At 67.1% G+C, this 24,292-nt stretch overlaps 3 protein-coding genes across 3 annotated transcripts; all 3 read left to right on the top strand.

The window, feature by feature from the left end:
• Window positions 1-25: 25 nt before the first annotated feature.
• Window positions 26-8,506, top strand: CHLRE_12g502179v5 (uncharacterized protein). The gene is made up of 2 exons (XM_043068105.1): window positions 26-192; window positions 784-8,506. The coding sequence occupies exons 1-2, from the start codon at window positions 188-190 to the stop codon at window positions 5,993-5,995; spliced, it is 5,217 nt and encodes a 1,738-aa protein (XP_042918262.1). The 5' UTR covers window positions 26-187; the 3' UTR covers window positions 5,996-8,506.
• A 189-nt stretch (window positions 8,507-8,695) lies between these two features.
• CHLRE_12g502200v5 (uncharacterized protein) lies at window positions 8,696-18,445 on the top strand. Its single transcript, XM_043068106.1, has 17 exons — window positions 8,696-9,303; window positions 9,432-9,539; window positions 9,732-9,815; window positions 10,855-11,043; window positions 11,345-11,428; window positions 11,838-11,933; window positions 12,370-12,453; window positions 12,901-13,127; window positions 13,338-13,539; window positions 14,040-14,204; window positions 14,694-14,862; window positions 15,262-15,362; window positions 15,701-15,795; window positions 16,084-16,321; window positions 16,734-16,884; window positions 17,251-17,363; window positions 17,741-18,445. Exons 1-17 carry the CDS (start codon window positions 9,214-9,216, stop codon window positions 18,029-18,031), a joined length of 2,487 nt encoding a protein of 828 aa, XP_042918261.1. The 5' UTR covers window positions 8,696-9,213; the 3' UTR covers window positions 18,032-18,445.
• A 60-nt stretch (window positions 18,446-18,505) lies between these two features.
• CHLRE_12g502251v5 (uncharacterized protein) lies at window positions 18,506-24,291 on the top strand. The gene is made up of 6 exons (XM_043068108.1): window positions 18,506-18,671; window positions 18,865-18,929; window positions 19,045-19,863; window positions 20,005-20,113; window positions 20,321-20,444; window positions 20,610-24,291. Exons 1-6 carry the CDS (start codon window positions 18,658-18,660, stop codon window positions 23,694-23,696), a joined length of 4,218 nt encoding a protein of 1,405 aa, XP_042918260.1. The 5' UTR covers window positions 18,506-18,657; the 3' UTR covers window positions 23,697-24,291.
• The last annotated feature ends 1 nt before the right edge of the window (window position 24,292 follows it).

Genomic DNA, 24,292 nt, shown 5'->3' with positions numbered 1-24,292 from the left:
ATGGCAGCTGATATTTTCGCATTGACCAACTCAACTCTTTCTCTCTTTGTCGAGGTTGAACTATCCGTTGCACTACAAACAGCTCATGTGCGAGACCACAACACTGAAGAAGATTATCTAGAGTTCTCCAAGAGTCGTGGTAACCATTAGCTCAGCGTGAGGGCCAAGGTCCTGCTGGCGAGCGAGCATGTGGTGAGTCTGCTGCAGTGGTGCTCCGGTAGTACTCTCGAGTCGCTTGCACACAGCAAACATGGTATAATAAGTTTTGCGTGCGTGTAGCCTCAAGATTGTTGGCAGTTTGGGAGCAAATGGTGCTGGCCCGACTGCATGCACCGGAAATCGTGGGGCTTACACATGTCCATGACATCAAATCGCTCCATGGCCATGAATGGAAGCGTATATAGCCGATGAGGACCCCTAAACGTGCTTCTGAGGCACGTTGCCTGAGTAGTCCACGCTGTGTCCCACTCCCGCTTCGTCACACACTGCACAAATGCCACCGTGCGCATGCAATTCAGTTGCAATTGGGTTGCTGAGGCGAGTTCAAAACCGGCGTTTCGGCCGCCCGGGGCCTCCCGAGTGCTCGTTTGCCAGCTGCCCGCAGCAGGGAACCGTTTATTGCGCAAAATGCGACGGTCGGTGCCCGCAGCACCTTCACGTGTACCCGCCGCTCTTTCACGTGTACCCCCACATGTAACCCAATATTATTACAGCAGTCGGCCGGAACCCACCGGTGGCCACCAACTGCTGTATGTCGTACGTCCTCCCGGCTGCTGCATGCAGGGTGCCAACAGCAGACGCGGCTGCCGCACACCCCTCCCAGCAGCAGCAGCAGCAGCAGCCGGGAGCTGAGACAGCAGCAGGAGCAGGACCAGCAGCAGCTTTGACAGTCTCGTCGGTGAACCCGAGCCCGCAAGAGACCCAAGGCAGCAATGGGCAAGTCGCCCACAGCAACATGAACAGCAGCGGCGGGCACACCGCCAGAACCGTCGCGCCATCCCCAGACTCATTGCAGCCCATGACAGCAGCAGCGCTGCCGCCGCCGCCATTGGAACCGCCGCCACAGCAGCTACAGCCACCTTTCAACTCACAGCAACAGCAGCAGCAGCTACAGCCGGCGGGCTCGTTCGACGCCTACCAGCTGGAACAGATGCAGCATGTGCTGGACATGGTGGATGGCGAGGACTGTAACAGCCTGGAGCTGCTAGGGAATCTGGGGAACCTGTTTGATGAAGAGGTCGAGCCGGGCGAACAGCAGCAGCAGCAGCAGCAGCAGCCGCAGCAGCCGCAGCAGCCGCAGCAGCCGCAGCCACCGGCAGGACAACGTACAGCACAGCAGCAGGTTTTCGGTGCTGTGGAGCCGCATGGATACGCGCCAACGCCGCTACGGCCGCTGCAGCCGCAAACATGGCAGCACTTTACTGGCGGTCCTACACAGCAGCAGCAGCAATGCCAGGCGCAGCATCTGCCGCCGCGGCCGGTGTTGACAGCCGCACCCGCCCAGCAGCAGCAGCAGCCACCAGCGGATGACGCCACGCCCCGGGCCTCGGGCGCTGCCGCCGCGGCGGCGGACGCGGCCGGTCGGCAGTTTGGCAGCATGCAGTTGGCGGAGGACGGCGTGGGCCTCATCAGCAGCAGTGTCGGAGGCGGAGGGGGTCGTGGTGGGGGTGGGGGCGAGGCCGCCCACGTGGCTGCTGCGCCCGACTGCTGGCAGCCGCAGCACGAGCACCAACTGCCACAGCAGGTGCAGCATCCGCCCCAGATGCAGCAGCAGGCGCATTATTATCATGAGGCCGAATGGCAAGACGACCGGGGTGCGCCGCCGCTGCCGGCAGCGCTGCCGGCGCAGTCGCTGTCGCAATCCCAGCCGCTGGCATGGCGTCTGCTGCAGCCGCCGCCGCCGCCGCAGCAGCAGCAGCAGCAGCGGCCTTTCTCATCATGTGTAGCACAGCCTCAGCAACAGTGGCAGCAGGCCCCGCCTTACCATGAGGCCGCGTGCATGCCTGATGCCGCCGCCGCCGCCGGAGGCGATGATGAGGCGATGGCGAGCGCGTCGCCGGAGCGGCTGTACCGCCGCCATCGCCCTGCGCTGCACTGGTCACTGCAGCAGGAGCAGCAGCAACAGCAGGAGCAGGGCCCGTCAGTGGGGCGCTCGCTCTCCGCGAGTGTTGCGACGTATGGCGGCGGCGGTGGCGCCGATTCCGCCGGCGGCGGCTGGGCTCGAGTGCTGGCGGCGGCGGCGGCACCCGCCGGCGGCGCGTTCCTCTCCAGTGAGCACTACTACATCTTCGGCGGCGGTAGCCACAGTGGCGGCGCCGGCGCCGGCGCCGGTGCTGCTCCCGTCGCCTCAGCAGCCGGTGTTGCCAGCGGTCCCGCGACTACTGCTGCTGCTGCTGGCGGAGCGGCGGCGGGCTCTGCCGCCGATTGGTATGAACAAGGCTATTGCCATGATCCTGCTGCTGAGACTGCTGCTTCGGCGGCGTCAGCTTCTGCGGTGGCGGCGGCGGCGGCGGCGGCGGCTGGCGTGCCGGCGACGCAGATGCCATCCGCGCCCAGCAGCCACGGTGGCCACGGCGGCCATTACACCTCGCCGCCGGCTGCTGCTGCAGGACGCGTCGGCGGCGGCGCCATGGTTGCGCCCATATCGCCCACAGCAGCAGCAGCGGGCGGCAGCGCACGTGTGTATGCCGCCGCGGTACCATGCGGCGGTGGCAAGGCGCCCACGGCGGCGCCGGCCTGGCTGGGCAACCGCCCGCCGGTTGCTGCACCCGCCGCTGCAGCTGCTGCGTTGTCCGGCTGTCGTTCCGGACACTCCGGCAGCGCAGAGGTGGCCTACTTGCGAGGGGAGGCTGAAGCCACGGTCCCCCGTGCCGGCACCGCCACCGGCATCGCCGCTGCAGCAGCAGTAGATGCCTATGCCCCGCCCCAGCAGCAGCCCTGGCAGCAGCAACAGCCCTACCCTCAGCAGCAGCACCAGCAGCAGCTGCTGCTGCAGGAGCAGCAGCGGTCAGCCCACTACTACCCCGCGTTTACCACCGCGCCGGCTCCCGCCGCCTGTGTCGCTGCTGTTGACGCTACTGCTGGCGCCGCCGGTGCGGGTGGCACCGTCTCTGCAGCAGCCCGTCATGCACCCACAGCCGCAGCACCCGGCTCGGCGGCGCCTGGTGCCGCTGCTGCCGCTGGCACGGCGCAAGCTGTTCGGGCTCCCGCCCGTCGCTACGTGCTGGTGCCCCTGGGTCCGGTGCCGCCCGAGCTCAGACAGCAGGAGCGCCCGCCCACCGCATCAGCAGCAGACGTTGCAGGTGTTGTCAGCGAAGGCGGCTTCAGCTCTGCACCGGCAGCAGCGGCGGCGGCCGCCGGAGCCCCGCCGGCGGCGGCTGAGGCAGGCGGTGTAGCCGCTACGGCCATGAACACGGCGGCACGGGAGGGCGGACGAGGCGCCCGGCAGTCGCCGCGGCTCACTGTCGTTCCTCTGTCGCCGGGGGCCGCGGCGTTTGCAGAACAGCTGCTGCAGCAGCGCGCGCGGCAAGACGCCGCCCGCCAGGGCGAGGCGTGTGCAGGCGCCGCCGCCACCGCCGTTGCAGTGGCGGCACCCATGGCGGCATCCGCTGCTGCTGCCCCAGCAGTCGTTTCGGCCGCTGCTGCGGCCCAGCAGCAGGCTCCAGCAAGCAGCAGCCCGGGTGCGGCCGCTGCGTCCGGCGGGGCGGGTCCGGGGCCTGCCGCTGCCCCGCCGGCGGCGCTTGCTGCTATCCATACCGCTAAAGCCGCAGCTGTGGTGGCGGCGGCCGTGTCCGCGCACGCCGAGGACGTCGAGATGGCGCCCGTGGAAGCCGCTACAGCCGCCGAAGAGGTCGCCGATTATATGTCCGTCGGAATGGCGCCGGAGGCGTCAGCGGCGCCCGCAGCAGCAGTGCAGGGTGCTGCCGCCGGCCCCACGGTCTCGACTGCCAGTGCCGGCAGCATCAGCAACGGCGGTGCTGCGGCTGGCGGCGCGATGGACGGCGCCACCTCCTCGGGCGCCACCACCATCACGGACCCTGCCATGCTCGAGGCAAGTCAGCAACAGCGGGCGAAGCAACAGCAGCAGAGACAGGAACAGGACGAGCAGCAGCCGCAATCGGCGGCCGGCACACAGGCACAGCAGCCGCAGCGGCCGCAGCAGCAGCCGCTCCTGCCCCGTGCAGTTGCGCAGCCGCTGCAGCAGCCGTCACAGCAGTGGCAGGCTGTGGCGCGGCCACCGTGCGACACGGTGCAATGGCAACCGCAGCAGCAGCCCTTGCCGGCGCCCCAGCCGCAGCCGCAGCTGCAGCCGCCGCAACAGCCGCAGCCGCAGCTGCCGCGCCCTGCCGAGGAATGGCGCGGATCTTACTCGCTACAGCCGCACCTCCAGCAGCCGCAGCAGCCGCAGCCGCAGCCGGTGGGCGTCTGGACCGACCCCCATCCCGCTGCCGTCTCAAAACAGCAGCAGCAGCAGCACCCCACCTATTCTTACGGCGACTATGAGGAGACCGAGCTCGAGCCTGAGGCGGATGGGCTGCATGAGCTGCATGCGTCCGACGCCGCCGCAGCAGCCGCAGCCGGCTACCCGCCGCTACGTCACAGGCACTTGCACGCCCTCCGCCGGAGCGGCGCCGCCACCGGGCCCTTGTACAGGACCCTGTCCGCCCCGTTGGCGGGCCCAACTATTGCTGGGGTGGACTGGCAGCAGCGACCTCCCGTAATGGCGTCGGCGGCGCCCTACATGACCGCGCAGCCGCGGCGCGCGGTGCAGCCGCAGTGGCGGCTGCATCAGCAACTGGGGCATCCGTCGGGGCACCCAGCGCCCTGGGCCGCGCCGCCGCCGAACGCAGCCGCCTTTGCCACTGCGTCAGCCGCTGCCGCGGGTCCCGAGAGCGACGAGGAGGCTCCGCCGCAGCCGCGGGTTCACTACCTTTTGAGCCCCGCTCCAAGGCCGGCGAGTTCGTCTGCAGAATTCGAGGTGCAATACATCGATGCCGCCGCCGCCGCCGCCAGCAAGGCGGATGAAGAGTTTGCGGCTTCGCCGCCGCGGCGGCGGCGGCTGGTGCCGCCTTTCGGGCACACACCAGCTGGTCCCTACCACTACTACCAACCCCAGCCGGCGGCGCAAGACGTGGCGGCGGCAGCGGCATCGCCGCCGCTGCCGCACAAGGTACACCACCAGCACCACCACGCAGCTGCCAGCGCACCGGCAGCAGCAGCGGCGGCTGGGGCGGCGGCGGGTCCGACGCATGTGCTGTTGGCGCCAGGGGTGCGCCGGCGCCTGGTACTGGTTCCGGCGGCGCAGCAGGGCGCGAGCAGGGCCCGCTCAGGCCCCTCTGGTGTGGTTTCGTATCCTGTGGCCCCGCCGCCGCTCCGAGCTGTCGAGGCTGCCGGGTATCAAACGGCGCAGCACCTGCAGTATCAACCGCACTGGCCTCAGCAGCTGCCGCTGCGGCTGCGGCAGCCGCCGCCGCCTATGGTGCGCGGTGCGGCGGCAGCGCCGCCGGCAATGCCGCCAGCGGCCCTGCACCAACCCGTCGCCGCGCCCCGCCTGACTCGCCAGTCCATGCCACTGCCAACCGCCGTCACGGCGGCAGAGCAAGAGCCCCCGCCGTATGACTACACCTACCCGCAGGGCACAGCGTCGGCAGTAGCTACTGCGGACGACGGCGCGGCCACGGCGGCGGCAGTAGCTTATCCGCCACAGTACGTACAGCACTTCCAGCAGCCGTACCGTCAGCAGCATGCCTGGCACAGGGCCGCCGCCGCCGCCGCCGCTGCTGGCGGCGCTTTGCAGCCGGGCAGCCCCGGCGCTGCCGCCGCCGGCAGTCGCCGTTATGTGCCCTATGGCGTAAGTGGTCCCGCCGGGCCCCCGGCAGCGTGTGTGGTGTACTCGTACCCACAGCAACACATGCTGCAGCGCAAGCCGGCGGCCCAGCGGCGGATGCCGGCGGCCGACACTGCGACGGCTGCTGGTGACGCCCAGCAGCAGTAGCTTCGCCCGCCGCTGCTGGCTGCCAGCTGCAGCAGCGGGTGCGAGCGGCCGCGCGTGTGATGCCGAACAGCAACAGGGTCACAGCGGTGGGTGGATGCGTCCGTGTCAGTGTCAGTCAGGTGGCGGTGGCGTGGGAGTGTCGGCAGTGACGTGACTCAGGCCTCCATGGCAGCAGCAGTGGCAGCACCGTGTGGTGGCGATGATGATGAGCGGCGCTTCGGAGTGCTAGAAATCAAACATGCAATGAGGCCGCCGGCCAGTGCTGCGGTGGGCGGACAGCCAACCGGACCAGCTAGCAGCAGGCAACACGTAAACCAGTAAACGCAACGACCTGCTTAATGGATTCAGTACGCTCGCTGGCTTGCTCTGTACAATGTATGGCGGATGTACCTTATTGAGAGCGTTAACTGATGTGGGTTCAGGAGGACTGCTTTGAGCACGTTATCCTTGCCCACACACATGAGATGGACACGAGTGCGGGCTGCGTTACCTTGAGGTGTCGCGTACGCGCATATGTATGTGTGCGTATGGGGCGTCTGCCTGGCTGCCTGTTGGGGTTGGCACAAGTAGATAGGCTGATGAGCTCACCGCACCGCAAGGCGACACAATACGGTACGATACGGCACGGGAGCAAACGCTGACGTCAGTGACGGTCTGACGGTGCCGTGATGACGGGTGAGGGAACGGTCCTGGAATCACCGTAAAAGCGTACTCTGACGGCGTGACGCGAAACGGCCCCTGACTGTCAGCCCCATTCCTAACGGTTTACGGTCCCCTGACGGTTTTACGCTTGAAGTCATGAGGTCCAAAAGTTGCCAAACGATTGAGCATGGGCATGAAGGAATGAGAATGAACGAAGGGCTGGTGCGTGGCCTCTCATGTGACTGGCCTGCATTGCCCCAGCGTGTCAGGACGTGCGGCAGCCATGATGTGTCTACCCAACGATACGATGACGGATCCCACTGGCGGGATGCATGTGGTAAGATTATGTACCAGTGTAGCAGCATAGTGAGGATGCGAGGACCGTGAGCTTCATTATGCCGGATGTGTGGTGATGTTGCCTCGTACACGGTTGGTGGGGTCTTGCAAGTGGCCTTATTAAGTCTGTCCAGTGAAGTCTGTGGCGTTGCGCGCTGCGGCGGAGTGAGGGTCCGCTTGTATTACCACCTTGCACGAACATTCATGCACTTGAGGCTCGCAAGTAACAACACAACACATATGCACGCCGCCGTACAGGCGCCGGTGGATCCTTGTAGCAGGGTTACCTGCAATAGACGCAATTGAGGTGCGGACGGTATGGATGTGCGGTTGCTTGCTGCTAGAGAACCTCAAGAGGTCACGCTTCAGAAAGTGATCTGGCTACCTGGTGTGCCAGCAGAGCATTGCGTGCTTGCCCATTGTTTCTTGCTGCGAGCAAGGATGCACTCATCACGAGGCACATCAGTGGAACACAGGTGCAAACCCGCACGCGTGACAGTGCGTGTGGAGTGAATGGAACGGCCGAACGGGACGAAATGCTCTCGAAGGAAATGCGGTTATTCTTATCGTTGTTGCCCTAATAAATTGATCTTCTGTGGGACGCTGGGTGGCGGGGAATGCGTGCGTGGATGCGTCTGTGTGAAAAGAGCGCCAGGGAAGCAACCAAGTTGTTGCACGTTAACTAACGCATGTGGAACTATGATATACCGGCGTCTTACAATGCTGGCCCCAGGATTAGGGGAAGCAGCGTGCCGATGCGCGGACGCTGCTTGCCGGCCTTGAGAGAGAGTACGACATTACATGGAACTGTACACGGAGATGGATGCGTGACGGTTGCTAGCAGGCTTGGAGCCTGCTGAGGAGTAGAGCTAACGGACCCGGTTCAGGCGGATTGGGGACGGGTTGGAGTGGATGGATAGGTCCACGGAGCGGCTTACCGGTCGTGTCGTGGACCTGGAGACCGATGTCCATGGCTGTGCCTACCTGCGGAGACAGTCGTGCAAGACAGTGGACAGGGACTTGATGTATGAACATATCAGCAGCACTGCACCCTCGCCATTGGACCGCCAGCAGCTGCGCACAGCTCCACGGGGGCATACATCGTGGTTACCAGTCGTGCTGCTAGTAGCGGAGCACCCCACCGCTTGTACTTAATGATGTACGCACGACGCGGTTGCGTACGTGTGTCTGGTACTTTTTGCGGTTTGCACACACCGCCGTATATGACGAGCTGCGTTGGCACTTTCACAGTTTGTGGGGGTGGGGTGTCTGGCCAGGCGCTTTATTGCTTGCGTGCCTTGGCAGTGCCAACCCTAAGCTAGCAGTGCTTTTGGACTCGTCATGTGCGACGCAGAGAACTGAACTGCTGATCCTCCCCGGCTGGTGATGACTCGAAGCATTCATCCCCTACCGTACTTGCTGCAGACGGACGCAGAAATGCACGACCTCCTGATTTACTGACGGCTAACCAGAAAGAGGGCCGGAAATAGATGGTGCCTCATTGGAATGCCATTCATGTAATCTCGCGCTCAAAACGTTATGCAGGCGTGTGTGGCCATGTGGGATTGGCGTGGCACCAGAAGTGCAGGCGCGGCATTCGTACTTTCATGATCCGGCCGGATTGTACTATGCAAGGCGGATGGGCGGCAGCAAACAGGGGAAAGATTCCAGGGAGAGCTGATCTCAGCGGTATAAGCTGATGTACAATGCTACAGGGTCCTTGCTTAACTACCTGGCCGAACGAACGTACCTATCGGTCAACTGCGTTACTGCGGTGACCCACGCGTGCAGCGCAAACTATTGGTGAAACACACCACGGCGTCGCTCCACGCAAACGTCTCCGGGAGCCGAGCGCTCACTTCAGGGTCGTGGGATGACGCGAGCATCACTTTAGTTGCCTTGCGATGAAATTGTCTTTATAAGCAAGCCCTGCGTCGTGCACGGCAAGGGCTTTAGCATAGCGGGTCCGGGTTCGATCTGGACATAGTCAGGGCTGAGCTGGGTTGGCCTGAGCTACGGTTCGTGTCGCGTGTCCATGCGCGAATTGCCAGCAGGCCTTCTTGGAGTAGCAGCTAATCCGCATTATCCAGCACTACAATTGTCTTCACGAGCTTTGAGTTGTCAGCAAAAGCCTACTGAAGCCTAAAGCGAATACACGCGCGTCGCCGAGGGGGCGATCTAGCCCCTCCAAACTGGAAACATAGCAATCTGAACCAATCGGATTAGTTCCTGTCCCAAAGATGGCGCCCAAACGCGGTGGTGGTGGCGGCGAGCGGGTGGAGGCACGCACAGTGCTGTCAGCTGTTTTGCTGGCGGACAGCTTTACTCAGGTAAATAAAAACTGCTGCGAGGCATTAGCGCTTGCGATGCGCGCAGGTACTGACAGGCCGATGGACCCGGAAAGTCGCAATTTGTCAATCGGCCCAAACTGGACGTGCGCTTGGTGGTGTGTTTGTAGCGTTTTCGCCCAATTACGGTGGAGCGGCCAAAGGCCCTGCTGCCCCTGGTGAACGTGCCGATGATCGAGTACGCACTGGAGTGGCTTGCCATGAACGACGTGGAGGAGGTGCGTGTGCGCTTGGTGACGGCCTCGAGAGGCGTGAGGAGCCGGAGGGTAGTAGGAGACAGAGGAGGGGGGCGGAACGAAGAGGGACGGGGCTAACCGCAGGCACGGGTGGTAATGGGTTCCGGTGGCGGGGGTGCTATACCGTGCCCCCGGCGCGTAAACCCCCTGCTCTGCCTTCTCACCCCTCCCCAGGCGTTTGTGTTCTGCTGCGCGCACGCGGACCTCATCAAGCGCTACCTGGCGGACTCCAAGTGGGCGCACAGCCGCGATATGAAGGTGCGGGCCTGCGGGGGCAGCGGGGGAGGGGGTAGCGGGGGGTAGCGGGGGAGGGTAGCCGTCCACCGCAAGACGGAGGGGGGAGGAGCGGAGATCGGGGCGCCAGAGAACGCGGGCGCATTGCCGTGTGCCGTGTGCACTTTGTGACGCACTGATGGGCTGCGGAGCGGCGGCGGCAGCGGCAGCGGCAGCGGCAGCGGCGGCGGCGGCAGCGGCAGCGGCGGCGGCAGCGGCAGCGGCGGCGGCGGCGGCAGCGGCAGCGGCGGGGGCTGAGGCATGATGGGGCGGGCTTGCTGACGGCAGGGGCGGCAGCGGCAGACGCAGTAGCAGGGGCGTCAAAGGCGGGGGACGGAGGCGGTGGCGTGCCCAGCCCCCCCGCACAGGGGGCGCGTGGTGGCGGTGAAGGCGGTGGCGGCAGGCGGCGGCAGCCAAGATGGCCCACAGCCCCGAACGATTGGGCCGCATGCACACGGGCAGCTTCCGTGCTGTGTGTCTCGAACAGCCTGACGCAATAGTCGGAGTGGAGGTGGAGGCGGAGGTGGAGGGTGTAGCACCGCGCTCGGACAGGGAAGGTGGAGGAGCAGGAGCATCGCACACACACGAGCCGCTGGCGTTGCCGCAGTGGGGTGGCGGCGGCGACACATGGGGCACACGGGCCGGGCTAAGGTCCCGCGCCCTAGCGCGCAGCGCAGCAGGGGTGGAGGCGGCGGCAGCGGCGGCGCAAGGGGCTGTGATGGTGGCGGGGGGCAGGGCGCGGGGGAGCGGGGCAGGGGGAGGGGGAGGGGGCGGCTCTGGGGAGCCGGACATGCGGCTGGAAGGGGGCCAGGGGGGGCGGGAACGCGACCGCGCACCCAGCACCTCCGCAACCCCCTCCTGTCCCTCCACACCCCACCCACCCAACCACCAACCCCCCAACCCATTCCAACCCCAACACCAACACCTACGCCTCCCCAGCCCAGCCCAACCCATACACACACACACACACACACACACACACACGCACCCCCGCACACACACACACGCACCCCCGCCCTTCCAGGTGACGCCCATTGTGTCCACCAACTGCCTGTCTGCCGGCGAGGCGCTGCGGCTGATCGACCAGCGCGACCTCATCAAGGGCGACTTCGTGCTGCTGTCCGCCGACATCGTCAGCAACATGCGCCTGGCGCCGCTGCTGGAGGCGCACCGCGCGCGGCGGGCGGCGGACAAGAACGCCATTATGACGTTGGTGGGTGCGGGGGGCGGAGGGCGGAGGGCGTGTGTGTGTGTGGGAGGTGTGGGGGTAGTGGGGGAGGTGTGGGGGTAGTGGGGGAGGTTTGGGGGCTGGGAGTTGGGCGTGTTTTGGGGGTTGTTGGGAGTTGGGACTACGGTATGGCAGTCTGTGCTGGCACACGCTCGCGACCCACATCGCTGTTTTACTGCAACTGCCGTTGCTGCTGCTGCTCTTGCTGCTGCCCGCGTGCTGACGCACCACACACATGAGCGCACACTCTCGTGCCCCCACCTCGTGACCCCCACCCCCCTTGCAGGCCATGAAGCCGGTGCAGCACGCCTCCCAGCGGCTGCGGCTGGGCGACAGCGAGCTGGTGGTGGCGCTGGACGCCGCAACCCAGGTGAGCAGGGGCGGCGGCAGCAGCGGCAGGAGGCGGCAGCGGCAGGAGGAGGCGGCAGCAGGAGCGGCAGCAGCAGCGGCAGCAGGGTGGGGAGGAGCGATGGGATGGGGAGGAGCGGAGACAGGGTGAGGCTAGAGGGAGCATGGCTTGGGGAGGGCAAGAAGGGAGGAAGAGGCAGTGGGGCTTGGCAGTAGAACGGCCGTGAGGGAGGGCGCCTAGGCCGGGTAGATCGGAGGGAGGGCGGCAAGGGCGAGGGGCTGCAGGGTTGGGTGGCACGGGGCACACAGAGGCACGAGGCACGCTCCCACGCCCTTTTACACCTCCCTCTACTGGTCGCACCTGCAATCCCTCCCGCCCCCTTCCCCTCTCCCCCTGCCCTCCCCCCCCCCCCACACCTCTACCCCCGCAGCGGCTGCTCAAGTACATGGAGCTGGAGCCGGGCCGCCCCAGCCACCACCTGGCCAAACTGGATGCGGCGCTGTTCGGCGAGCGGGACGAGGTGCAGGTGAGGCGGGTGGGGAGGGGAGGGGAGGGGAGGGGAGGGGAGGGGAGGGGAGGGGAGGGGAGGGGAGGGGAGGGGAGGGGAGGGGAGGGGAGGGGAGGGGAGCGAGGACCGGGAGAGCCAAGACTGCGAATCGAAGTGGCTTCGAGAGCGGGAGTGCTTGACAGGGAGTGAGGGTACCGGTATGTGGCCCGATCCAGTCGAATGCCAATGGGAAGAAGGGCGCAGCGACGCCCAGTGCTCACTTGCCAGTCCGGTGGGGTGCGCTGCGACCGGCCCTATCGTCGTATGACGTGACTTCATCACTCCCGCCTCCATGGGCGCCTACCTCCCCACGCACCATCGCATACACGCTCCTGCGTGCCTTCCTCCTTGTGCTCCCTCTATCTCTTTCTCTCACACACACAAACGCACAATACGCATGTACACGCGCGCGCAGGTCCGGTGCGACCTGATGGACACGCACATCTGCGTGTGTGCGCCCGAGGTGTTGCTGCTGTTCAGCGACAACTTCGACTACCAGGTAGGTGGGCAGGGGGTAGAGGGGTGGGGTAGAGGGGTGGGGTAGAGGGGTGGGGTAGAGGGGTGGGGTAGAGGGGTGGGGTAGAGGGGTGGGGTAGAGGGGTGAGGGTTGTAAATACCAGCCCAAACTAAACCAAACCAAGCTAAACTAGCGGAGCACGGGCAGAGCGATAGTACTTATGGGAGGGGGTTGCAGAGATGTTACAGAGGAGTGTAGCCAGGTAGACAGCAGGCGTAGGGAAGTGGGCCGGAGGGCCGGGGTGGTCGTGCAGTGGGCGGTCGTGGGGCTGCAGGCGGCGCCGTGCCTACGTGCGTGTGCACCAGCACTGCTGGAGTGCTGGGAGTGACACCCGCCCACCATCACCCACCTGCCACCCCCGGCACCAACCACCCATGCCCGCCACCACCACCACCGCTTTCACAACCACTTGTGGCCGCCGCCCCACAGAACATCAAGCGCGACTTCGTGTCGGGCGTGCTGTCGGAGGAGGAGCTGGGCAACAAGCTGCACGTGTACGAGCTGCGGCAGGCCGAGTACGCGGGGCGCGTGCACAACCTGCGCTCCTACGACGCCGTCAGCCGCGACCTGCTGCAGCGCTGGGCCTTCCCCTTCGTGCCCGACACCAACGTGCTCAGCCTGGGCGGCAGCCCCGCATGGGGGCAAACCAGCTACCGGTGGGGGCGGGGGGGAAGGAGGAGTGGATGGGCGGGAGCGCCGCGACCTGGCTGACCAGTCTTGCCTGGCAACCACCCTGGTCTCTGTCTCGGGCGCTTGCGATCGACTACGCAGTACACACGAACACACGCACACACATGCGCACACACACACACACACATGCGCACACACACACGCGCGCGCGCACACACCCTCCCACCCGCCCGCAGCTACTCCCGCGGCCAGCGCTACATGGAGTCCACTGTGTCTCTGGCGCGGTCCACGGTGCCGGGCGAGGACGTATGCATCGGCGCCGGCACCTCCATCGGCGAGGGCAGCCGCGTGGTGCAGTCGGTGGTGGGGCGCAATGTGCGCATCGGCCGCAACGTGGACATAGTGGGAGCCTACATCCAGGACGGCGTCACCATACAGGTGGGCAGGGAGGGCGCTTGGGCTGCATCAGCGCCGGCACCGAGGGAGGGGCGAGGGCAGCCGCTTGCGGTGGGAGTGTGAACACCAGACCAGACCAAACCAAACCAAGCCGAAGCGGAGGGCAGAGGGGGAGGGAGGGGCGCTTTGGGCGGCAGGGAGGGGAGGCTCGTTGTCACGACCAAGTAGGAATGGGAGTAGGTGCGGGTGGGGGCGGCAGGGATGTGGCTGGAAGGGTGGAGGGCGGGTGAGCAGGTGCCGCCGTCACGAGCCCGTATGCCCACCTCCTTGCCAAACCTGCGCGATCCGCTCACTCCTTCTTGCGTGTACGGCTGCCCCCCCTCCTCTGCCTGGCTATGCTGCTGCTCCTGGCTACGCCTTCACTTCCTAAATAATCATGAATGTAACACACACACACACACACACACACACACACACACACACACACACACACACACACACACACACACACACACACCCTGCCTGGCCCCCGCGCCTGACAGGACGGTGTGGTAGTCCGCTCGGCGCTGGTGTGCGAGGGCTGTGTGCTACGGGCGGGCTGTGTGGTGGGCCCGGGCGCCATCCTCAGCTACGGCTGCGTGGTGGACTCGCGCCACAGCGTGCCGCCCAACACGCGCATCAGCCTGTGCCTGCAGGTGGCGGGAGCGGTGAGTGTTGCACTGGGCAGGGGCATGGCAGGGCGGGGCGGGGCGGGGCGGGGCAGGGCAGGGCAGGGCAGGGCAGGGCAGGGCAGGGGGTGGGTGGGCACAGAGCTGGGGGCCACGGCTCTTGGGTTGGGCGCGTCATTCAGGGCCCAGTCTTGGTCACTGTTCGTACACACGAGCGCACACCCAAACACACGCGCATGGACAGAATACGTCTCTCCACCCTGAACTTTCCCACATCCACCACACACACACACACACACACACACACACACACACACACACACACACACACACACAAACACACGCATGCATCTACGCAAACACACGCACACACACTGTCTTTGCGCAATGTTTTCCTTGTGCTCTTAAACACAAACACACACACACACACACACACACACACACACACACACACACACACCGGCGTCGCCTGGGCGGGTTTTCGTTTCCTTTACTGGGACTCACAAACACACACCTGCACGCACACAGAACGACGACAGCGACGACGAGCTGGAGTACTCGCCGGCTGTGGGCGCCAGCTCGCCGACGCGGCCGGGCGGCGGCCGGGCGGCGGCCAAGAAAGCGGCGGCTGACAGCGACGAGGAGGAGGAGGAGGAGGATGATGACGACGACAGCTACCACAACCCCGACCAGTACGGTGAGCGAGGCGGAGGCGGCCAGATGGGTCGTGGGGGTTGCAAAGATAGTTGGAAATGCGTGGGGGTTGGGGGCGGGGGCGAGGACGTCAGCGCGGGACGTGTGTTGGGTCCGGGTGCGGGTGCGGGTCTGGGGGTTGGTCCTAGTCCTGGGGCGAGGAGGTCGGGGCCCTCGGCCGGGGTTGCGGCAAATGCCTTGGTCACGACCCATGGCGGTGTGCCTGGAGTGTTGTTTCCAGGGAACCTTTCACTTCCGCGACTACCCCCACAGTCTCCGCCCTGCCCCGCCCTACCTCATGCTAGGTAACCTTCAACTCCTCCCTCCCTCACTCCCCAACCTGTAATCCCCCCCCCCCCCCCATCCTTGCAACCCCCCACCACACACACACACACCCGCGCAGGCAAGAGCCTGGAGCGGCCCACCTCGGACGCGCTGCGGGCGGCCCAGGCGCTGGCTGTGGGGCGGCCGCTGCAGGGCGAGGAGGCGGGCGTGCGCTTCCAGGTGCGGGCGTGGGGGGACTGGGACTGGGTGGACTTTGGAGCGCGGGCGGCAGTGGGCCGGCCGGGGCCAGGGAATGGGTAATGTGGGCCTGGGGGGTGGGGCCAGGGATGTGGCACGGCACGGCACGCCCGTGTGCCGCGGGGGCCGCCTGTGTTGACGCTGGGGCCCGGGGAGTGCAGGGTGTGGAGAAGTACCCAGGGACATTGCGCATGCCTGTGCGAGGGTCTGTTGCAAGGGGCGACACGCCTTAAGATGGGCGTCCCGCACCCCGCCGCTTCAACGTCGCCGTCTCCCAACTGCGCATGCCGGGCACCCTTCGGACGCGTGCCCCTGCACAGGCCTCTGCGGTGGGCCCCAACGGCGCCGGCTATGTGTGGGACCCGCGCGAGGGCCCGGCGGACCTCGACCGCTTCTCCATCGCGCCGCCCACCACGTGAGTGCGAGCACAGGAGAGAGAGAGTGGGCGGGCGGAACGGAGGGAGGGAGGGGGCTGCTTGGGAGTCGGATGGAGTCCGGGGGAGGGGGGGGGGCAGGGGCACTGAAGCGGTGGGGAGGGCCGGAGGGGAGCTGCACAGAATGGAAGGAGCGCAGGTTGAGCTCATGCTGTTGGTTTGGTTTGGCGGGTCGTGCTGGTGGTATGCGTGTGAGTGCGGCTCTCCGTCTTTGCATGGGTGGAAGGCTGAAGGGCCCCCGGGCCCGTTGCGACCGCTGCTGTGCGCAGCTCGCTAACGGCAGAGGACGAGGCGGCAGCGGCCGACGAGGCGGCGGCCGCGGCGGCGGCGGCTGGGACAGGCGGCGCGGACGCGCAGGCGGGCGGCAGCGGCGGCGGCCGCGGCGAGGAGGGCGGCGGCGACGACAGCGACGCGGACAGCGATGGGGGCGGCCGTGACCCGGAGCGGGTGTGGCGGCGGGAGGTGGAGGAGACCTTCCTGCGCTGCATCAAGATGCGCTTCGACGTGGTGCGTGCGTGGGCGTGTCGGGGGAGGGGGGGGGGGGCAGTGATGTGTTTGGAGGGAAAGGACTTGCAAGCGGGCGGGTGTGATTTGGGTTTTGATGCGATTTTGTGGTGAGGTTTGGGATGGTCACCACACGCACAACCTTAGCGCGCCGCTCGGATGCAGCGTTGTCTGTTCCCACGGCTTGATGACAACCGCCATGCACACCGTCGCATCGCCTCCCATACTCCACTCCTCCTCACTCTCTACATGATGTTCCGCTTTTAAGGATACCGCCGCCCTCACAGTACGCCCCTGCTTTCGCGCCGAACTTCTCCACGCCAGCTGTTGCTCCGCAACCCTCCCTCTAAGCACTTCCAACAACCCTACCTGTCCCTCTGCCCCCTGTTGCCCACCTCGCCCCCTGCCTGCACAGGCCAATGTGGTCATTGAGCTGAACGGGCTCAAGATCGCGGAGGACCGCACCTTCGCCGACTGCGCCCGCTACATGCTCACAGCGCTGCTCAACCTGGGCCTGCCGCCGCCGCCGCGCACGCCCGCAGAGTACCTGCCGCTCTTCAAAACAGGTGAGCGCGCGCGTGTGTGCGTGTGTATGCGTGTGTTTGTAAATGTGTGTGTATGCCTGTGTGTGCGTGCGCGTGTGCGTGTGGGGAGAAGGCGGGAAGTCTGGGGGCTGGTATGGCTGCATTGGTGTTGTGGGACTGCGTGGCAGGTAGGCACGGGGACTGGGGCTGTGGTTGGGCGGGTTCTGGGGTTGCTGGGAGGCAAGCGTGCTCATGGCAGCTCCCCCACCATCCTGCCGGCAGCCCTCTTGACCGGCGCGTTGCCGCTCTTCCGCCGTGTGTGTCCCAACGGGCCTTACGCCAACGCCCTGCCGCTGACACCTGCCCCTGCTGCCGCTGCTGTTGCTGCCTCTGCCCTCCCGCCCGCAGTTGCCCCTGAGGCCAGCAAGGAGGGGCAGCTGGCGCTGCTGCGCGGCTTCAAGCAGGCGCTGGCGGACTGGCGCGACCTGCTGCAGCGCTTCCTCAAGAGCGAGGACGACCAGGTGCGGAGGGGTGGGGAGGGCTGGGGGGCGGGTAACGGTCCAGGACCCCCTCAGGCCTCAGAGCGAGGAGGAGTGGTGGAGGGGGCACTTTGCCCATGGAAGACGGGGGCTCTGGAAAGGGCAGCGGGGCGGGCAGGGCGGGCCCTGGGAGGGATGGCGGACACTGGGTGGCGCGGACAGGGGGAAGTGTAGATACCAGCCCAAACTGAAGCAAACCCAATGGAAAAGAGGGTGCGGGGCGGGCCCCGCATTGGCGGGCGCCACTCCCACCACCCGGCCAACCCACCAACCCCACCAACCCCACCAACCCATCCCGCCATCCCCTCCACCAACCCCACCAACCCCTCCACCAACCCCTCACCCGCCAACCCCTACAGGTGGAGCTGCTGCTCACGCTGGAGGAGTACTGCTCCTGCGAGGGCGTGTTCGAGGCCGACGGCGGCGGCGGCGCCCGCTACGCGCCGCTGTTCGCGCACCTGCTGCGGCAGCTGTACGACTGCGACGTGGTGGGCGAGGACGCGCTGCTGGCGTGGGCGGACGAGAAGGCGGCGGCGGACGCGGAGGAGCGGCGGTACGTGGAGCAGGCGGACGTGGCGCGGTTCCTGGAGTGGCTGCGGGAGGAGGACGAGGAGGATGACGAGGATGACGAGGAGGAGGACGACGATTGAGGAGGGATTGCAGGGAGCGGAGGGGAGGGGAAGGGAGGGAGCGGGAGGTGGAGCGGGAGTGGGTTGGGGGGAGTGAGGGTGCTGGTGCTGGTGGGAGTAGGGGCGGGGGTACTGGCGTTAGTGTAGTAGAACGTGGGGATGCAAGTGGTGCGGAGAGATCGCCGCCTGCTTGTGGCGGAGGGTGTGGGGCAGTCAGCAGAAGCTGTTTTGTTTGCGCCCGGCGGGGTTCCGGCAGGTATGGCTTGCCTGTTGGTGGAGGTGCTCGTGGTGGCGGCTTGTGTGCTTTGAGAGGGAGCCTCGTGTGTGGGCGTGTGGCCCTGAGTGAGGCCTGGTGAGACCATTGGTTGCTCTAGATCAAGGCAATGCTGCTAACACAGGCTGTGCATCTGCGGCGGCGTGTAATTGACACGTATGCGGGGCCTGGACTCCCCCTGCGACATGTGGCACCTGCTGCTGGCGCCCTCTCCCCTGGGCGTCCCGGCCTGAGGCGTCCTGGCTTGAGCACAAGACGGGCCCGGCTGGCGATGGAGGGCACAGCAGACTCCTTGGCTCTGGGCATGCACATCACAGTCACTTCGACCTCTGGTGCTGCCTGGACCTTAGCACCTCAGGGCGAGCTGTAGTACATGTACATTCGCAGGTGCGCATGGTGGAGAGGCGGGTGGGCCGGGTGGGGATTGGTCGGGGCGGGCCACCTGTGGATCCGGTCAGACCCCCGGGTCCGCCGGATTTGGCTGCATGGGCCAAAGTTTTGGCGGGCGGTTCTGAATCTTGAGTGAATGCAGTGAGTGAGCAGTTCAGTAGGACCGACAGCGCGCCATTCTCGCATGCAGACCGCAGACTGCTAACCTGAAGCGGGCGAGCGAGGAGTCGATCAGCACGACGGCGCTGGCCGGGGGTCGGGCGGCCGGCCTCTCTCCTGCATTCCCTCACGCCTTGTAGCAGCAGCACCAGCCGCAGCAGTACGCCTGCAGGCATGGAGGTGGTGCCCACTGCCCTGGCGACCGCCGCAGACGCCGGCGCTGATTCAGGCGGGGGCGCGGGCGGCGGGGGCGGGCGGGTTACAGCCGGCGCCGTCGTCCCTCCTGCCCTTGTCACCCTCAAAAGCAGCAGCAGCAGGCAGCGATCGAGCAGTAGACTAAGGGTTAACGGCAGCAGCAGCAGCAGTAGCAGCCGCTGGATCGACCCGAGCGGCGGCAACGGTGCCGGCAGCAGCAGCGCCGCGGGGAGCCGCTCCTGCACACCGCGCCGCCAGCGGCCCCCTGACCAAGCAGCAACAACACGCACAGCGACCGCTGCCGCACATGCGCCATCGCAGCCGCCACCGCCGCGCCTGCCACAACATCATGACCAGCAACGGCCGCAGCTTACATCAGAGGCGACTGGGCTGCCGCTGCTGACGCCGCAGCAGTTGCGGGACTTTCTGGACGCGACGCGGCTGCTGCTGGAGCCCGGCGCCCGCAGTAGCAGCGGCGGAGGCGGCACGAGCCTCACGGCAGTAGCATTCCCAGCAGGCGGCGCGGCTGCCTTGTCCCGGAGCAGTAGCGCCGGCTCGCATGGCAGGGCCGACAGCGACTGTGGCGGCATGGAGGAGGGGGCGGGCCGTAGCAGCCACGACGGCGGCGGAGGCGGTGCGGCGGAGGCGGCGGCTGGCAGCAACAGCTGCCGAGCGGATGACGCCGCGGGACACTTGCGTGAGGCCTTCTCGGATCCGGCCGAACCTGGCGATGGCGGTGCTGGCAGCGGCGGCGGCGGCGGCGGCGGTGTAGGCGACCCTGGGCCGGACGGGCCGGCGGCGCCGGCACAGGCCCGGCACAGCTGCTACGACGAAGGTGGGTCGTGACGGTCAACGGGCCAGGCTGTTTAGGTGCGGCAGCGTCGTTCTTGAGGGTCCCGTGTGCTGTCGCGTGGCGTTCTCGTGTGTGTGTCTCACCTCATCTCAACACACCCCCGCCCACAACGTACGGCAACAGTGATTCGTGCCGCCGACGCGGCTGGGCTGTACGACATCAGTGGGGTCCAGCACTACACAGACCACGGACACAAGGTGGTGTTCCTGCACGCGCGGCCGCAGAAGAGCAAGTGAGTCAAGCCCCCTGGTTCGTGCGGTGGCCGCTGGGATACGAGGCTGCTTGTGTGTGAAGCTGCCCTGCCGTCCCTGCCCCATTACCCGTGCAAAAATGGAAAGCCATAGGGGAAAGCCCTAGGGGAGAGGGTCAACACCATGTGAGCACCAGCTCAGTCCGCTCTGCACCCCGCCTCACCCCACTTGCGGCCGCCGCCCCACAGGCCCGGGGCTGTGTCTGAGTGCGGCCACTGCCACCGCTCGCTGATGGACGCCGGGTCGCGCCACTGCTCGCTCGAGTGCAAACTCAACTGGCAGCAGCGCGCGCCGCCGCTCACGCAGGAGCAGGTGCGCTGCAAGGGGCTGTAAGTGTCAGGCTTAGCGGTCGCCTCCCAAGTGTTGGCCCAAAGTCAGCCTCACCATTGCACAGAAAAAGTACTTGCTTTACACCCTTACAATGACCTGCCACTGCGCTCCGCGCTGCCACCTTTATTCAACGCACACGCCTTGCAGGCTGCAGCGGCGGCGCGCGCCACGTACGGCCGCCGCCGCGCCCGGCTGGTCAGGGTGACCCGCTGCCGCGGTCGGCCTGACCTGCCGCTGGCGCAGCTCGCCCGCACAGCGTCGCCGGCTGCCGCTCGCCCCACCGCAACCTCAGCGACTGCCGCGGCCGCCGCCGCCGCCGCGGGGCCTCAGCTGGGCGCTCCGGACGTGGACATGCAGGATGCGGCAGGTGCAGGGAGTGTGGAACCCGGCCGGCAGCAAGAAGCCGGTGCTGCTGACGGCGCTGCGTTCGCCAGCCTGCTAGCAGCGGCACAGCAGGAGTGCCGGCCGCAGCAGGGCCAGCAGGGCTCGCCGCCGCAGCGGCTGGCGACTGGGCAGGACGATGTGGTTATGATGCATGTGGGTCAGGAGGCGGCTGGTGCAGCCCCGGCTGTAGCACACGCTGGCTGCAGCACCGGCAGCAGCGCTGGCGGCGGCACTGGCGGCGGCACTGGCGGCGGCACTGGCGGCGGCAGCGCTGGTGCTGTGGCTGGGCGCACGGACCTGGTGGGGCACTTGCCATCGTCTCTGCCGCCGCGGCCGCCGCGTAAGCCGCTGACTGGCACGGCCCTTGCCGGCAGGCCGCCGCGGCCGTCGCCATTGGCGCGGCAGTCGCTCGCCACTGCCGCAAGCACGGGTGAAACCCGTGCCGGTCCAGGATGCAGCATGGCGGCAGCCCCGGCTGCAGCAGCTTGCGCTCTGGCTACTGCTTCACAGGACCCCAATCCGGCCGTAGTGCAGGCCCCGGCGCCGGCAGCAGCTCCGCATCAGGCTACAAGCGGCACCGCCGGCAGCGACGGCGTCAGCGACGGCGGCGACGGCCACGCCGCTGCCGGCCACATCACAGGCAACAGCAGCAGCGTCGGCACCTGCGGCGGCGGCGGCGGCGGCGCCGGGTCCAGCACGGCTGCACGTGCCACGCTGCTGTCTCGGGCGCTGGCGGTGGCGCTGAGTGGCGCTGAGGACAAGCGGGCCATGTGTCAGGCGGTGGCGGCGGCGGTCGCCGCCACCGCGCCGAGGTCGGCAACGCTGCAGGCCCTGACTGCGGGCACTGCAGAGCCGCAGTCGGGGCCGCCGCAGCGGCTCCGGTCGCAGGGCTCTGCAGGTCTTGCGCCGGCTGGGGCCAGCAGCAGCAGCAGCAGCCGCGACGGCAGCGGCGAGGGCCGCAGACTAAGCGGCGGGCGCAGCGATGGTGGCGGCAGCAGCGGAAGCGGAAGCGGCAGCGGCGACTGCCAGGTCCAAGAACGTGGTGTTGGTGCGGCAGCTGTGGCAGCAGCTGCGGCGACGTGCGCGCCTGCCTTGGTGGGTGGGCTGCCGCCGCCGCTCCCAGCGCCTGGTGCTGTTCCCAGCCACGCAGTGAAAGCCGAGGCGCCACTCGGCCCCATTGGCGCCGTCGGCCCCGTCGGCCCCGTCAACAGTGACGCGGCTGTTGCTGCTGTGACGGCTGCTTGTGCCGGCGGCGGCCCGGCCGCATCAAGGCAGCTGAATGACCCGCAGCACCAGCACCACCACCAGCACCAGCACCAGAGGCACCAGCAGAGACAGGGTGACAGCGCCATGGAAGATGTGGCCTGCCGCCAGCCAGTCCCCCACGCCGCGCCTGCCGCAGGTAGTGACAGAGACGGCGCTGCTGCAGGTCCTGCTAGCAGTGGAGCTACGGGTGCAAATGATGGTGCAGTCAGGACTGCCGCTACCAGTGGCCCCCAGGCGGCAGCCCCTGCGGCGGCCGTTCCCCCGCCCTCGCTGCCAGCCGCCAGGCCGGCCACAAACAACGCCGCCGCTGCCTCCTCCCCCTTCGGCTGCTTCGGCGGTCAGGCGGCGACGGCAGCGGCGGTGGCGGCTGTGCCGCTCATTTCCCTGAACCCAGCGCGCCCCATCGCGTCAAAGTCCCGTGCAACCGTAAAAACAGGAGTCCCAGGAGCAGCGGCAGCAGCAGCGACGGCGGCGGCGGCGCAGCTGCCGCCTCATTGGCTGCGGCCGCCACTGCCGCCCACCGCACGAGCGGCGCCCGGCGCCCGTGGCACCGCTCACTGCGCTGGAGGCGGCAAGGCGGCGAGCCTCGGAGCTCCGCCGGCACCGCTGCCGCAGAGTAGCCGCCGCGCCTCCCCCACCGCCACGCATGATGCCGGGGCGTCCGGCGGAGGCGACATGCACGGTGCCGGCGGCGTTAGGGCGGCGGCGGCCGCAGTGCATGTGCAGCACGTGCGACACACGGGCGTGAAGCGCCGGTGCGTCAGCATGGAACCAGGCGGGGTGCTGCCCGGTGGCGGCGGCGGATACGGCGGCAGCGGGGCCAGCGAGCTGCCAGAGGTGACGTCGCCAGAGCGACGTACGGGACAGCGAGTGTGCAGCCTGCCGAATGCGCAGCGTGCGGGCGGTGCCTCGCCAGCTGCGGCGGCGGCAGCGGAGGCTGACGCGCTGGCTGCGCACATGGCCATGCTGAGCCCCTCCCGGCTGCAGCGGCCGCTGCTGCCATGGGAACGGCGGGCGCCTGCAGCTTCAGCCGGTGGCTCGGGTGAGACGGCTGACATGGAGACTGCGCCAGCCGCAAACGTTGCGGTTGCATGCAGCCGGCGCCACAGTAGCAGCGCCGTGTGGCCTGATGCCGACATACCTGGGCTGAGCGGTAGCAACAACTTCATAGGTCGTGTTGGGGCGGAAGGCACGGGCGACACCTGCTCTGCCCAATGTGTGGCTGGCGGTTGTGGCAACCTGGCACGCAGTAGCAGCGGTGCTGGCGGTGGCGGCAGCGGGGGAGGTGGCGGCGGCGGAGGAAGGGGCCGCCGCAGCTCAAGCGCCACAGCACGAGCGCGGCCGCGGCGCGGCAGTAGCAGCAGCGCCAAGTCACCGCCAGTACCGGCGTCGTCGGCGGCTGTAGCGCCTGCTACGCACGTGCAAGCGCACCCTGCTGCTACTGCCGCCGCTACTCCGGCCGTGTCTGGGGCGGAAGGTGCCGTGGCAGACGCTGCGGCTGCGGCTGCGGCTGCGGTGACCGCCAACAGCTCCCGGCGTGTCAAGGCGCGTAAGGGCCGTCCGCACCAGGCCGCATTGGTGTAGCTGTGGGAGCAGATTGGACAGCATGGCAGGGGATGCCAATGCCAGAAGGAGGGGAGGTGGTGCCTGAGCGCATTCAGGTGCAGCGCGCCAGGATGAGTGGTGTTGCAGCAAGAGCTGAGCCCTGCTGTGAGGCGCGCGCCTCTTGGGCCGATTGATATCAACGTGAGACAGCTGAGACGCGGCTGCAGACAGTCATTGTGTGGGCGAAAGCCGCGCCTATGTGCCGGACATTAGAGTCAGGGCAACATGGAACGACAAGAGCATCAGGAAGGAGCGAGCGGGAGTTTTGAGGAAGTGCGCAGGCTCTCAATGAGTTGCCAAGACCTCAAGCAGGAAGTCAATCGCCAGAACGCCAGTGTGTGCATGCTGCGGGGCTCTCGTGGGAGTCAGGGTATGCCGGAACCGGACCCCAAGCCCCCATTCCTGTTTTCCGGCGAACAAACATACCAGCCACACGCGGGTGTGTCCAAGGAGGCTTGGTAAGTTGTGGAAGGAAGCCCACGTAGGAGCAGATGAGCTGCCGCCGAGCTGGCTACCGGGAACGGATTGCACTTGGCACACTTGGTGTCTGGGTCAGGACAAGGATGGGATGGTCG

Source organism: Chlamydomonas reinhardtii, chromosome 12 (assembly GCF_000002595.2).
Source record: "Chlamydomonas reinhardtii strain CC-503 cw92 mt+ chromosome 12, whole genome shotgun sequence".
Taxonomy (NCBI): domain Eukaryota; kingdom Viridiplantae; phylum Chlorophyta; class Chlorophyceae; order Chlamydomonadales; family Chlamydomonadaceae; genus Chlamydomonas; species Chlamydomonas reinhardtii.
This window is presented reverse-complemented; position numbering and strand designations above follow the sequence as displayed.

Bases quoted from the DNA above. Each gene is read 5' to 3' on its own strand.
- CHLRE_12g502200v5 (XM_043068106.1), top strand. From the start codon at position 9,214: ATGGCGCCCAAACGCGGTGGTGGTGGCGGCGAGCGGGTGGAGGCACGC. The intron at 13,540-14,039 runs GTGGGCAGGGAG...CGCGCCTGACAG, and splicing joins AGGACGGCGTCACCATACAG to GACGGTGTGGTAGTCCGCTC. The intron at 14,205-14,693 runs GTGAGTGTTGCA...GCACGCACACAG, and splicing joins GCCTGCAGGTGGCGGGAGCG to AACGACGACAGCGACGACGA.
- CHLRE_12g502251v5 (XM_043068108.1), top strand. The intron at 18,930-19,044 runs GTCGGGCGGCCG...CGACCGCCGCAG, and splicing joins CACGACGGCGCTGGCCGGGG to ACGCCGGCGCTGATTCAGGC. The intron at 20,445-20,609 runs GTGCGCTGCAAG...CACGCCTTGCAG, and splicing joins CGCCGCTCACGCAGGAGCAG to GCTGCAGCGGCGGCGCGCGC.